This window comes from Xenopus tropicalis, chromosome 7 (assembly GCF_000004195.4).
Source record: "Xenopus tropicalis strain Nigerian chromosome 7, UCB_Xtro_10.0, whole genome shotgun sequence".
NCBI classification, from domain to species: domain Eukaryota; kingdom Metazoa; phylum Chordata; class Amphibia; order Anura; family Pipidae; genus Xenopus; species Xenopus tropicalis.
In genome coordinates, this window is record NC_030683.2 from 66,465,930 (window position 1) to 66,480,652 (window position 14,723).

The window sequence follows — 14,723 nt, forward strand, 5'->3', positions numbered from 1 at the left end:
ACTATGCCTGCCCTATGCTGCCTGTGTGTTCCATACCCTCCCTGCCCTATGCTGCCTATGTACCATACTATGCCTGCCCTATGCTGTCTGTGTGTTCCATACCCTCCCTGCCCTATACTGCCTATGTGCCATACAATGCCTACCCTATACTGCCTGTGTGTTCCATACCCTCCCTGCCCTATACTGCCTATGTGCCATACTTTGCCTACACTATGCTGTCTGTGTGTGCCATATACACAGGCAGCATAATCCAGGCACTACATACAATGTCTGAGGTGTGAACAGGTGAACAATGTGGATGATTACAGCCTAAGCCTGAGGTGTGAACACTGCAGGGGGTGAACAATGCAGAGATTAAAAGGTGTGAACAGTACAGGGGATTACATGTTTAAACAATACAGGGGTATTACAGCCTGAATCTGAGGTGAGAACCATGCAGGGGGCCAGTTAATCTCAGTACTGATACCATCTAAAGCTTACACAAAGGTAAGCCATCAAAGCAGCCAGACAGGTGGGGGGCCACACAGAGGGGGGTCGCAGGCCGCCAGTTGGACAGCACTGCTTTAGAGGAAATGTAACTAACCACTGAAATAGTGTAGAACATAATGTATTGAGTTAACACTAAATTCATTTTAGGTCCTAATAATTGAATACTGTCTTAATAGGTTTATTGTTAGTTGTTAGAGTTTTTGTAAATCTAGTTAGTTTGCTTTATGTAAATGCTTTGATGTATTGCATGACTGACACATGTGGCTGTATTACATTGTTGTAGATTCTGTGAAGAAATTCCTGTGGAAGAAGTGGAAGTAGTAAACTACAATTCATCAAAAAGCAGCAATGAGGTAAAACCAGAGACCAACTCAAACCTACAGGACCCATCTTTAACTAGTAGCAATGTGACATCCACTGCCAGCAGTGATGCCCCAGCAGTAAGTAAAACATCCATATCACCACTCAACTAAAACATATGCCCACAAAATGATACATCTCTCCATGGCCTCCATAAGATCAGTGACTGTTTGATCTTTGTGGTTTGCTGTTTGATCTTTGTGGTTTGCTGTTTCCAAACTGGGGTAATCTGGGATACATTGCTGTAAATCTCATATTTCTAACAAATGTTTATGGTCCACAAAATGAATATTCCCTTGTCCAGACAGCAAATCTGTAAATTTTACCATAATTGTTTTTAACATTTACCAATTGCAGTGCTAAAAATCCTTGCAGTCTTGCCTGTCTGAACATCTGTATTTTTGCTAAATCTATTTTTCTACTGGAGATGCAGGTGTTTACTAACAGGAAGAGATTCCTGTGCTGCTAATAGCTGCTTGCCTTGATTGCTTGTTATACAGAATTATGTGCACTTTGGGTAGCACTTGCTCATGTGCACATGGTTCTCTTTTAGACTGATGTCAGACGTGGCGTATGGCGTATATTTTCGGCAAGCAAATAAACTCTTGCCGAAAATACCGCCATAGTCTCACGTTTTTATGCGCATATTGGCTACATGTGCCTGCACCTGAGCGTATCTCATTCATTCAGGTGCAGGTACAGGTAGGAGGCGTATGGCGGCATTTTCGGCACGCGTTTTTCTGCTTGCCGAAAATATACGCCATACGCCACGTCTGACATCAGCCTAAGGTCTAATCAAGGTAGATAGCTGACCCTGTCAATAAACATCTGCCATTTTAGAATAATAGGTAAACTGGCAAGACAGTAACAAAAAGTAGCAGAACTAAACATAGTACATTTTGCAGGAAGAAACATAAATTAGTCAGTAATTATCAGAAAAAAACATAATGGGTCATATACATACATACAGTACATACGTAAGTACCACGCAGTGCCAAAGTGCAAAAAAAAGTCCAGAATTGTCTGTTTTTTTGGATGCTACACACTGTCTGGTGCTATTAAAGAATGGCTGCAGAGCACAGAAACTTACAGCTTCCCCTCCCCCTGATGTATTGGTGAGGGGGTTGGTGGGAGGCATCCCGGCGATCCCTCTCCTTCCCCCTATCCACCCCCTAACTTGAGCTTCATTCAGACATGCATGTTAGGGAGGGATAGTAGGTGCAGTCTACATAAGGGTCTAATGCCTTGATGTATTGCATGACTATTGTGTGAATACTGATGATCAAATTATCTACCTCACAAGTACCAATCATTGAGTAGCTTCAGTTTCCCTGTTAGCCCTGTTTAGCTAAGGCATTAAAATACATTATTGTTCTGCTTCTCAGTAGTGACATTAAAAAAGAAAGAGCTACACAGTATGTTACTTGCCTTAATACAATAAGAAGAACCACTATTAATCCCTGACCCAAGTTTTTTGTGGAAAAATATTCATGGGTCTGGTGCTACTTGCAGCACTTTCTGTTGCTATCAGTCAAGTCACCTTTTGTAGTAGTAGGGAAAATGTTACTTATGTTAGGGACAAATGTGTTTTTTTATGTGTGTGTTTTTTAAACACATATTTTGTTTGTGTGTTTTTATTAGTTTGTCCTCCTTAGAGAAAATATACATAGTAAATATATTGATAATAAAAAACAATGTACCTTTTGTGAACAATTGAGTCTCATGGACTATGAATTATAGAACATTCAATGTAATATAAAATATTTGTTGCAGATGATTTTAATTGCATATCTGGTGATTACATTAAAAATGTATATTTTCTGTACTTCTCTTAATAGTTTGATGGGGGAATGCTAGATGAGATCGACAGCTCATTAGATAAGGAGATATTAATTGCAAATCTTGAGGAACAGAAGGTGGTACTTCTTCCTCCTGTGACTTCACCATCCTTGGACTTTAATGATAATGAAGATCTCCCCACTGAGTTGAGCGATTCCTCAGATACCCATGATGAAGGTTAGAAGAACGCATAATAACAAGCAATAGATGTAAGCAGTGTGGTTTGCGGTTTGGAGAAAGTGCAAATTAATAGTCATTATCAAGAAAATTCCAGGTTTACTCATAATATAGTAAAAGATGCATACAAGAAAATACTAAAAACTTCTTCTAGGTTTAGAAAGTGTAGTAATTGGCTGCCCCCTGCTTTCCAGCAGCTCTCCTACCTAAAAAGCAAGCAGGTGCAAGCTTGTAGGGAGCGGGCCAGTCAGGCTGCTAGATATGGGAAGGGTGGGGGGGGGCAGAGGGTTCCTGTTACTGTGCACGTTGGGACCCCTGCAGAATTTTTGGTGAGGGGCCCCAGCATGGCTTAGCTATGCCACTGCTTATATGGCAGTTGCAACATCTCTCATCTGCTTAACTCATGACTTTGTGGTAATGGAAAGCCATACAAAGTATAGTGTCAGGTTTACTTAATACTAACCTATTCTTTGCAATTCTATTACAGCTTGTATTTAATTGAGGACATATATACTAATTGTCTGTTTTAAGCTGGTGTAAATAATAGTTTTAAATGTGCATTTTAGCTCACAGTTTCTTTGATCTCCCTATGTTTGTCAAAGGTGAAGTGCAGGCCTTTTATGAGGATCTGAATGGTCGACAGTATATCAATGAGGTATTTAGTTTTAATGTGGACAAGCTCTTCAGCCTTCTTTTCACTGAATCTCAGTTCCAAAGAGACTTCATGGAACAGAGACGCTTCACGGGTGAGATATGTTATATTAGGTGCCATTGTTAAAAATGTTTTAATTCCAAAATGCCGGGAACTGCTTTGTTAACAGCTTTGTTAGCTAAATATAGTTAGAAGATGTTTTCAGTTATATTCCCTCTTTTTAAATATTATCTGTAGAGTTAGGCACTGGTTAGGCAATCCTAACCAGATTTACAGTTACTTTCCTTTCTTTAGGTTCTGCTAAGATGCCATTAACCCTTTAAGTGCCAGCAGAATTTGACATTTCGGTTCCCCTCAGTGCCAGACGTTTTGTAAACATTCTGTGCTCTCTCAATTTAGGGGCTTTTACTGGGGGAAGGGTTAAGTTTAGGTAGGCAAACTATATATTGTTTTTTTCAGGAGAACCTGAGCGTCTTTGTGTATTTCCACTTCTGGAACAAGATTTAGAGCTTGAAATACAGAAAAAAAAAGAAAAAATTATTTTTCATGATATAGGGATTTATACCAGAAACGTATTTTATTTTATGGACAAAAATTCAACTGATTTGGAAAGCCTCATGTCTCTCGAACGTGCCAATACCTGATATGTATAGTTTTATGGAGATTTCTCACTTCTATAGATCAAAAACTCCCAGCAGTAAATTACTACATTTTCAAAGCATTACAGCAGAATACGGCATACTTTAGATTCCAAAGCCAAAAATCCTGGAACATTAGGTTTACCCCAGGAAACCATATATTTTTGAAAAGTTCACATTCTGACGAATCCGAAATGGGTAACTATGTCCAACTCTAAGTACCAAACAGCAATGCTTTACTGAATTTAGCAGCTTATATAAAAAATTATGAAAATTCTAAAAAATTGCTTCAAATCTTCCACTTTCAAGCATCATATCTCCCACATAACATTAGATAACAAGAAAATACATCCTAAATCTGAAAGCCAAGGGTCCACTGAACAGTTTGATGCCCATTGTGCATAGGATTACTTAAGTATCTGGAATTTAGAGACCCCAAAAGGAAGTTAGTACATACAAATTGCCCCGGAGATCTCTTTAGCTACTGAAAATTCAACATGTTTACTGCATTTTCTGTGGGGTAGAAACACAAAAAAATTGCCGGTTTTGATGAAATACCTGAAAATTCCATCAAACCTTCCACTTTCAAGCACCTTATCTTCCACATAACATTAGGCACCAAGAAAACACATCCTAAATATGAAAGCCAAGGGTCCACTGAACAATTTGATGCCCATTGTGCATAGGCTCACCAATGTATTTGGCATTTAGAGACCCCAATAGAAAGCTGCAATATAAGCTACTGGCATGTGCATTATGTGCCATAAGACCCCCTAACAGTACAGAGACCCTAGAAAACTATATATTTTCCGAAAGTTTTTATGACATTTCTGTAAATCGCCCCAAAGCTTGCATTTTACCTCATTATGTACCCCCACATTTTGTAATGTATCAACATAAAACATTCTACATATGAAGGGTTTACTGAACAGTTTGATGCCCTATATGCATAGATTTACCAAACTATGTGGTGTACAGGGGCACCCAAATAAAAATAGTGCATATGAATTTTCACATAAGACGCTCCGGCTCGTGCAGTTTTTGCACCCGGTATGTGTATTATGTGCCATAAGACCCCCTAACAGTATGAAGACCTTAGAAAACCATATATTTTCCAAAAGTACACATTCTGACAAAACAAAAATGGGTAAATACAACTTTCTACTGCAAACTACCAAACTCCAAAGCTATGCTAAACAGAACGGTTTTTGTGACATTTCTGAAAATCGTCACAAAGCTTGCATGTTGCCCCATTATGTACCCCACATTTAGTAACGTACCAACATGAAACACTCTAAGAATGAACACCAGGGGTCTACTGAACAGTTTGATGCCCAATATGCATAGATTTATCAAACTATGTGGGGTACAGAGGAAGCCAAATTGAAATACAGCAGACAAAATGTCCATGTGCAAAGACAAGTAACTAAGAACAATGTGAAATGCAATACAATTGCTAAAAATAAATATAAAATCAATGGGTTTTTTTCCTAGTAATATCTGCGGTCAGAATAACAGTTTGAGTATTTTGGCTTGGGCATATAAGTTTTACAGACAAAGTCAAGCGAACAACAATGATGCATAACTGAAAATGCAATAAAATGGCTAACAATGCAATAAAATACCTAAAAATGCACCAAAATCACAGAAAATGTAGTAAACACACCAAAATAATACACAAAAGGTATTGCGCAGTGCGGTTAGCGAATATGCTATCCGCAATGGCAATAAAACATTTTTTTTATGCAAGAGCAGAGGGGGAGTGAAGGAAGGGAGAGCAGGGAAAGCCTGGCACGTAGAATGCACATGCCAGGCTTTTGCTATGGGGCCCCTGGGCAATCGCGCCCCAGGGGCCACTCGATCGGAGGAAAAATCCGGAAGTGCAGCAGGACGTAGAATCTACTTTTATACACAGGACGTAGATTCTACATCCTGTGGCACTTAAAGGGTTAAAGGAATAGTAAATCCCCCTTGATTGACATCAGTTCAGTGAATAGGACTGAACATACTTTTTGTCTGTTGTATTCTTCATGAAAGCTCTATTTTTTGAGCTAAGCAGGGCAAATAGGAAAGCTACTCCGTATTTGGTTCTTGTGAGGCAGCTAATCCACAGATAATCCTCTACATAATGGACTTTTGCTTTTCTCTGCATTGATAATTTAATTATCTGCCTCACAGGAACCAAACATGGAATAGGTGTAATTTCCATGTTTTCCATGTTTAGTTCAAGAAATAAAAATACATAGTAAAACACATAGGGGCACATTCATGAAAACACGAGTTCGAATCCCGAATGGGATAAATTCGGATTGGATACGATAATTTCTTAAGATTGCAAATATCATGAATATGCTTGCGGAAAAATCGTATTAGTCACGATAATATCGTATTGGCGATCCGAAAGTCACGAAATAGGAAACAATGGCACTTTGCAGCTCCAACCTGGCCCAAGGAAAGTCACGATAATGAAGCTTGAATGAATCTGAAACTTTCGTACTCGGCGCGACAATACGATTTTGTCACACAAATTTTGTCGCAAAGTATGAAAAAGTCACGATAAATACGAAAAAGTTGCGCAAGGTACAAAAAAGTCATCGAAAAATATGCTCGGTGTGTCCGAATGAACGCTCGGAGCGTTCATGGATTAGTAAATGCCCACCATAGTAAAACAGTAGGCAAAAGGTATGTTCCACATAATTGCCAAATAAGGGGGTATGCTGCTCCTTTACAAGGAAAATATACCTTTTTGACATGACCTCATTCAGTTGGGCTTATACAGAAAAGGTGCATAAACACTGAATAAAATAAAGTATAAGTATATTTTTTTTTACACAGGCATACCTGATTTTACAGGTTGGAAGAAACCATGGTAGTTTGTGTTTCTTTGCAAGAACCTGTTCCCCAGCCTTCTTTTGGTCAAAGTGTAATGCAACCCCTCTCTCACCTTGTTCTAGTAAGAAATTATTCTGGGACTTGATGTCTCTCTGCTTTCCAGAGGATATCTGTACCACCCACTGTGAGCGGAGCATAGGTCGGCTTTCGCATTTTTCAGGCTGACCTATGCTCAGCTCTGCTGTGTGTGCCTTGCACTGAAGAGGAAGCTAGAGTTTTCAGTGCAGGCACACAAATCAGTGAATGGAAGCAGATCCACTTCTCTCAGACTAAAAGAGAAATGCAGGCTGAGAGAAGCGGACAAACCACTCTGTCTGCCCAAGGCCTAATGTTCATTGAAAAGTGTACTTCCCCAAGGAATTTTGCTATCTTTGTGTCTGCACATGCTGTCATATATTTTCATCAGTCAAGATTAAATTTAGTTTGTATTTTTATATATTTTTTCATTTATTTTAGTGTATTTTTTCATGTATTTTAGTGTTACTGTCTTTTTATACTTCAAATTGGGTGACCCATTTTAGACAGAAGCTGAAGTATTAAAGGGAGAAATTTTCACTTGGCAATGCTCTTCTTCACATTGCCATTAGAAGTAATTTTAAGGCATTTGAAAGTGTTTTTGTTTTTTTCCCCTCACAATTCAAGATCTCACAATGTTTATTTTTTCTGCCAGAAGTAATATTTCACCCCTGGAAGAAGGAAGAAAATGGCAACCAGACAAGAGTTATTCTTTACACCATTGCACTTTCTAACCCATTAGCACCCAAATCAGCCACAGTCACAGAGAATCAGGTAACCTATGAGTGAAAGAATGACATACAGAGTGCAATTATGTTATGCATATACCGTGTCTAATGTTGTACAGATATATATCATTAAATAAAAAGAAAGATTTCTGTATATTTGACAGGTGTACCTATGTGTTTCAGACATTGTACAAGGCAAGCCAAGAGAGTGAGTGCTATGTGGTAGATGCCGAAGTTCAGACTCACGATATTCCTTATCATGATTACTTTTACACCATCAATCGGTACACATTGACAAGAGTGGCCAGGAATAAGAGCAGACTCAGGTACAGCAGATTAGAGAGCTTTTTTCTGTCTTTGCTGAACTTGGCCACCTGTGTATTTGCCCTTATGGTACTACATTCTTTTGTCCCACAGGATCTCAACAGAGTTACGTTATCGGAAACAACCATGGGGTCTTGTCAAAACCTTCATAGAAAAAAACTTTTGGAGTGGACTTGATGAGTATTTTCATCATTTAGGTTAGTTCTTAAGAAAATGTAGATAAAGTGACACTATGGGGAAGATTTGTGAAAGTGTAAATTTAGAGCTCGCTAAAGAAAAACTCACCTAATTTCTATTCATTCCTTTGGAATCTTTAGATTCGTATTTATCAATGGATGAAAGTTAAAGATCATAATTTGATAAATATGCTTCAAAAATTCCCACTTTGATATTTCTGCCCCTAAGACTTTTTTTTAACTGTCTTACGTTTTAAAGTTAATTTAACTAAGCTATAATGCTGATCAAAAAACATATTTTTTTTTCTTTAGGGGGCCAGCATGTCTAGGCAGTTATTTAGCTATGCGTAGACACTACAGCTAAGTCTTTGAAGTCTTTGACTTCATTCTTCTGCCATAAGCCCCTTCAGGTTATGCTGTGACTATGTAGTCTATAATGGCAGTCTTTTCCAAGGTAAAGGTATGGGACCCATTATCCAGAATGCTTGGGACCTGGGGTTTTCCGGATAAGGGATCTTTCCGTAATTTAAATCTCCTACCTAAAGTCATTAAAAACATTATTTAAACAGTAATTAAACCCAATAGGATTGTTTTACCTCCAATAAGGATTAATTATACCTTAGTTGGGATCAAGTACAAGGTACTGTTTTATTATTACAGAGAAAAAGGAAATCATTTTTAAAAATGTGAATTATTTGAATAAAATTAAGTCTATGGGAGATGGCCTTTCTGTAATTCGGAACTTTCTGGATAATGGGTTTCCGGATAAGGGGTCCAATACCTGTATTGTAGTTTGTCTACATGGGGATAATAAAAATGATGTTATGTGGATCATTTGCATCAAAGTCATTTCCATAGAATTTAGCATTCCTCTGTTGTTAGTTTTCATGTTCCTCCTGGTGCCATAATGCAGAAAATGTTGCTAAATATTTATAATTATTATTATTATAAATGAGCAAAATTAACTCTAAACAGTAAGATTAATATAAGTAAAAAAACAATATAAAAAAATATTAGTAAAAAAACAAAACAAATTATAGCATCACTGTAAAGGGGAACTCTCATACTGTAAATAGTAACCCAAATTGTAGTGTTTGAATTTAAACCATAATAAATGGTTTATTAGGGTGCTACCTAAACTTAACATTTTTCTCTCTCCTGCAAATAAATCAGTCATGTCATTTACAAGTTTATCATTTAACTTCTCGAGTCTTGCTAGAATCTATTGAACCAGGCAACTTGTTAATAGAATAAAATATTGCATACTCTCACAGTGTAAACACTGATATAAATGTTCTATTTAGGGCAATGACATATGGTACGTTTTATTGCCCAAATTTTGTTGTAGCTACAAAACACCAGAAAATAATTTAGTATGCCAAAAAAGAGCACTGATAAAAATATACAAGTATATCTTCTAATAGCTAAATACATGGATAATTTTATAGAGAATGAACTGACCAAAGCAGAGACGGCATACTTATCTGATCTACATCAACAGTCCCCCAAAGTAAAAAGCAGCAAAATCACTTCCACGCGCAGAAGGAAACGTCCCCATACTCACCTGCGCATCCCACATCTACAGGAAGTCTTGAGCCCAGTTACAACTCCCACCGATGAAGAGAGGCAGCATCATCACATCAGACATGTTGCAGGTTGGAAGAACTTTAAAAAACACTGTACATTCCTTCTACCATGGGTCTTTTTGGCCTCTTTCTCCATCCCTCCTTTTACTTACCCATCGCTAAAATTTCTGTATGCAATCACCCCTTACTTGTACTTCTTACTTTTTATGTTTGTCCCTAAATACTTGCATTTCTAGCACCTACTGGATCTTGCTGGCTTACAAAAGTGCTTGTAGCACTTTCTTTGGTGGTTTTCTTTGATTAAAGGTGTATTTGCAATCCTAACCATCCCATGTTCTAGTGTTTGGTGGACATATTCTTTATTGGTTCCAGGAGAACCCAAAGTGTATAGTGTCTAAACTACTAATTTGTTTTAGATAAAAAATGTCTTTGAAATGTTTTAAAGGAAAGAGTTTTGATCCTGGAGTGGAAACTGATGGAATAATTACTTTTTTGTCACCTTTTGAATATTTTGTGGGTTATGCTTTGATATTTTTTAGGTTCTACTCAAACGCGGCATGTTCCAGAAGAGAAACCAAGTCATTTACAAAGCATTTCTAAACTTCTGCTGGTAATCAGCTGTGTGTAAGTCTTTATAAAATTACTATAGATATCAAAGTATACACTTTCATGCATCACATATAGATCGAATTAAAAGTCAGCCTGTTGTTTCAGTATGTCATGGTCTTTGACTTGTATATGTTCAGCTATTTTAATGTTCTACAACTAAAATGTTTATTTTTTTCCTTACACACAAGCACAATGCAGATTCAAAAGTATAGGAAAATTATCACACCAATTATTATTATTTCCATTCAAACTGATCTTTCACTGTTGTTTGAAATGTCTACCTGCCTAGATATCCAGCAGATGAGATTCAGTACATTTCAAGTCATAATCAAGTCCTATGAAAAAGTGTTACTTACAATGGTATCAACTTTAATAAACACTTTGCTCAAAAGCCGCTCATTAAAATTATTTCTACCCCCATTTAATTGCACTTAATTGTTGGGCTTACTTATTAACACTGGCCAAATCAGCACCTAGACAGTAACCCATGGCAACCAGATGTTTGCTTTCATTTTATTTTACTATGGCAGGGGGCTGAAAAAAAAATAATGACTGAATGGCTACTATGTGTACTGATCAGGTGCAAATTTGGCAAGTGTTAGAACTTTATTGCCATTTAAGATATTATATGTTCATTTTCTATATTGATAAAATTACTTTCATGTGGAATGTAATATATGTACATTTCTTTCTTTCAGTTTGGTGCTGCTAGTGATGCTCAATGCAATGCTATTTTATAAGCTGTGGGTGCTGGAATATAGTACACAAGCACTGACAACATGGCAAGGCCTCAGGCTTCAGGACAGGTAAAGACAATAGCTTTACTTAAATCAGTTAACTTAAAGGGAATGTAATAAGAAGTAAAATGTTTGTCTGAGGTCATAAAAAACAATCAGAAGTTGTTCAGGTGAACAACAAATGGCACCTGCTGTTTGGTTGCTAGAGGTAACTAGACTTGTAGCAAACTTTGTACATTTTATTAGAATTACCCCCCTAGTCAAAATGCACATAAAATGGTGATCCATTGAAGGAGTAGTTCCAGTGCTCCAAAGAAATCAGATTAAAAAGACCAGTGCTCAACACCAACTGATGGAGTAATGCAGTAAAAAAAATACAGTACACAAGCTAGTAGCCACATTTAAGGGTAAGTCTGAAAGAAGCACTTATGTAATGGAAGCCACACTCATCTTATGAAGCATAAAGTAAAACTTTATTTATGGGTGTTTCCTAATACAATAGCCTTTGTCAAAGTAAAAAATACAACACTTTCTTGTCTTAAAAACATTTAGAGGTGGGAAGATTCATACATTTGCCCCTTAGTGTAGCATTTAGTGTCAAATTTGATCAAACTATGTAATAATAAATTTATATGTGCTTTAGAGTGCCATATATTGCATCCAAAACTCACTCTTCAAGTGCAAATGGTTATAGTTTCACAGCACCACGATTTCTGTAAACAAAAGGTAGTGTGAGAATTTATTTTAGAAAACCATTTAATTTTTATTATCTCATTAAGTAAAAAAATATTGTACACAATTTAGCTTAATATGATGCTTACATTTGTTGTGCTGATACAGCCACCTGCCTCAATCACAAGCTGAGTGGACACAGTTGTTAGAATCACAACAGAAGCACCATGACACTGAAATGCAAAAATGGAAGCAAATCATTAAGTCTTCTGTGATGCTGCTGGACCAGGTATGTAAGCAGGGTTATTTTAAGAAAAGGTCAAAAGGGGCATGTTTCCAGGGTCCACCTGGTAGAAGGGGGAGGCATAAACAGTTGAAGAAAAGCTCTACCACATATGCTGCCACAAAAAAGATTTTTCCAATAGATCTTTATAAAAAAAAAAACACATGACATGCACATGGCCTTCTTTTCCTGCTTCATTTGCATGTCATTGATCTGATTGACTGAATGTGCCAGCTAGTCATATTAAGATATGCAAATGAAGCAGAATGGGAGGGGCATGAGCAGTAGCATTTCATGCCTGACCTTAAGATGGTAAGACTCTGTAGCAGTGATCCCCAACCAGTGGCTCAGGGGCAACATGTTGCTCACCAACCCCTTGGATGTTGTTCTCAGTGCCCCCAAACCTGGTAGTAATTTTTCAATTCCTGACTTGGTGACAAGTTTTGGTCAAATAAAAACAAGATTTACTACCAAATAAAGCCTCCTGTAAGCCACTAGTGTGCACAGAGGCTACATAATAGCCAATCTTAGCCCTTATTTGGCACCTCCATGAACTTTTATGAAGCTTGTGTTGCTCTCCAAGTCTTTTTTACATTTGACTGTGGTTCACGAGAAAGAAAGATTGGGGACCCCTGCTCTGGAGCAACAGCACTGCGGAATATGTTGGTGCTGTTTAAATAAATGTTAATAATAATAATAATAATAATAATAACAGCCAGACAGAGGAGCTAGAGAAGATTTTCAGACAGACGATGTGCTGCTTTAGTGGTACAGGTATTGGACCCATTATCCAGATTGCTCGGGACCTGGGTCTCCATACTTTAAGTCTACTAAAAACATCATATAAACCTAAGAGAATTGATTTTGCCTCCAGTAAGGATTAATGATATCTTAGTTGCAATCAGTAATTAGTGCTATTTTACGGCAGGCATGCATTCACAGCGAATTTCTGCCTTTTGCCACTGGCCAATTGTTTTGCGAGACGGGCGCAAAATTTGCTGTGGATACGTTCGGCATTCAACAAAAAAAGTTGCCCATGTCAAAAAAAAAAGATGTGCAGCAATTTTTTTGACCGCGTGCAACAATTCTTTTTGACATGAGTCATCTTCTGTGTTTTGTGATTTTTTTGCTGTTTTGCGAATCTTTTCAAAGTTCTGCAAATTGTTCGGCAAAACGGGGTGGATTCGCTCATCACTAGTTTCGATCAAGTACAAGGCATTGTTTTATTATTACAGAGAAAAATGAAATCATTTTCAAAAATTAGAATTATAATCTTATAATGTCCCGTAATTCAGAACATTCTGGATAACAGACCACAAACCTATATTTAAGATCTATTAAGAATGACAGGGGCTGTTCATATTCAGACACTTGTTTGAAGGTGGTACACCCGCTTTAAAATATTTTTCCATTCTGGAAAAGTTTCTAGAATATTGGGTGCATTTTTAGAACACTGAAATACATTTTGGAACATTTGAAAAATATGGGAAAAATGCAAAAACTTAACAGAAAAAAATATTTAATTATCTATATAAATCCATTGTGTCATTTTAGTTATTTTGAGAAAATATCCCCCAAACTTTCTTTTGTGTGAATGTTAAGCTGTATATTGTTTGATTTTGTTTTTGCTCTGCTCTCCTACTACAGATGAAGGATTCGCTAATAAACCTTCAGAATGGAATAATTTCCCGAGACTTTGTTTCAGAATCAGAAGAAAAACAGTACCAATGAGAGCTCCTGGTGCCGACAGCCAGAGAAAAGAGTGCAATATGTGTATAGAGAAGACTTGAATGTAGATACATATATATGTATACTATGGAAATAAATTTATATTATATAATGAATTAAAAAGAGAGCAGCTATGTGGATGAATGGTCATCTTCCTGCTGTCTGATATTGGAGGTTTTGAGATACTGGCAAAGATGTTTCTGACCTAATTTCGCAGCACTTACTGTATGTTCTAAAGAAAAGACTGTGCAGCTCTTCCATGGAACCAGGACCTTTCCCAATCCAATGTACAATTCTGCTCCATTGCTCTACCTCCAGTGTCACAAACCTTGCAGATGTCAGCCTGACACTGCCCTTCACCATGGAGCTGTTCACTGGTGCCCTAAATCGATAGGTGCTGTGGAGATACACAGAGACAGCCCAGAAGAATGATGATGAGAAGAGGATGGGGCTGTTGCACAAAGCTCCATGTGGATATTTCAGTGCAAAATTAAGTGACTCATCTGCCAAGACTCCACTGCCACTAAGCACATGTCTGACAGTGCACCATCTGTGAATAATTTGTCTCCTAGATGGAGAAAATACATGGAAGAAGCTTTTTTTTAACAATACTTTTTTTCTTTTTTTTTTTGAGTAATTTAAAGCTTGAATAATAAGGGTTTATTTGTCTTACTTTTCATATGTATGTAATTCCCAGTGTGGATTAAGTTTCACCTACAGTTTCTTCTCAGACAGTAGCTGTTGGGCAGTGAATCTACATACAGACCATTATTTGGAGATGACCAATGAGTATCTTGTTTTTAAAATCCAGGGAGTTT

The 14,723-nt window shown here is 37.3% G+C and overlaps 1 protein-coding gene across 3 annotated transcripts in view; it reads left to right on the top strand.

The window, feature by feature from the left end:
- Window positions 1-14,516, top strand: part of gramd1b (GRAM domain containing 1B) — a 122,875-nt gene extending 108,359 nt beyond the window's left edge. For all 3 annotated transcript variants that reach the window (XM_031905706.1, XM_031905707.1, XM_031905705.1), the window contains 11 exons: window positions 773-929; window positions 2,688-2,865; window positions 3,468-3,611; window positions 7,718-7,836; window positions 7,974-8,116; window positions 8,208-8,311; window positions 9,739-9,945; window positions 10,416-10,500; window positions 11,184-11,291; window positions 12,063-12,183; window positions 13,825-14,516. In XM_031905706.1, coding sequence (XP_031761566.1) covers window positions 773-929; window positions 2,688-2,865; window positions 3,468-3,611; window positions 7,718-7,836; window positions 7,974-8,116; window positions 8,208-8,311; window positions 9,739-9,945; window positions 10,416-10,500; window positions 11,184-11,291; window positions 12,063-12,183; window positions 13,825-13,908 — 1,450 coding nt within the window. In that variant the 3' untranslated portion in view covers window positions 13,909-14,516. The remainder of the gene's footprint in view (window positions 1-772; window positions 930-2,687; window positions 2,866-3,467; window positions 3,612-7,717; window positions 7,837-7,973; window positions 8,117-8,207; window positions 8,312-9,738; window positions 9,946-10,415; window positions 10,501-11,183; window positions 11,292-12,062; window positions 12,184-13,824) is intronic.
- Window positions 14,517-14,723: the final 207 nt, after the last annotated feature.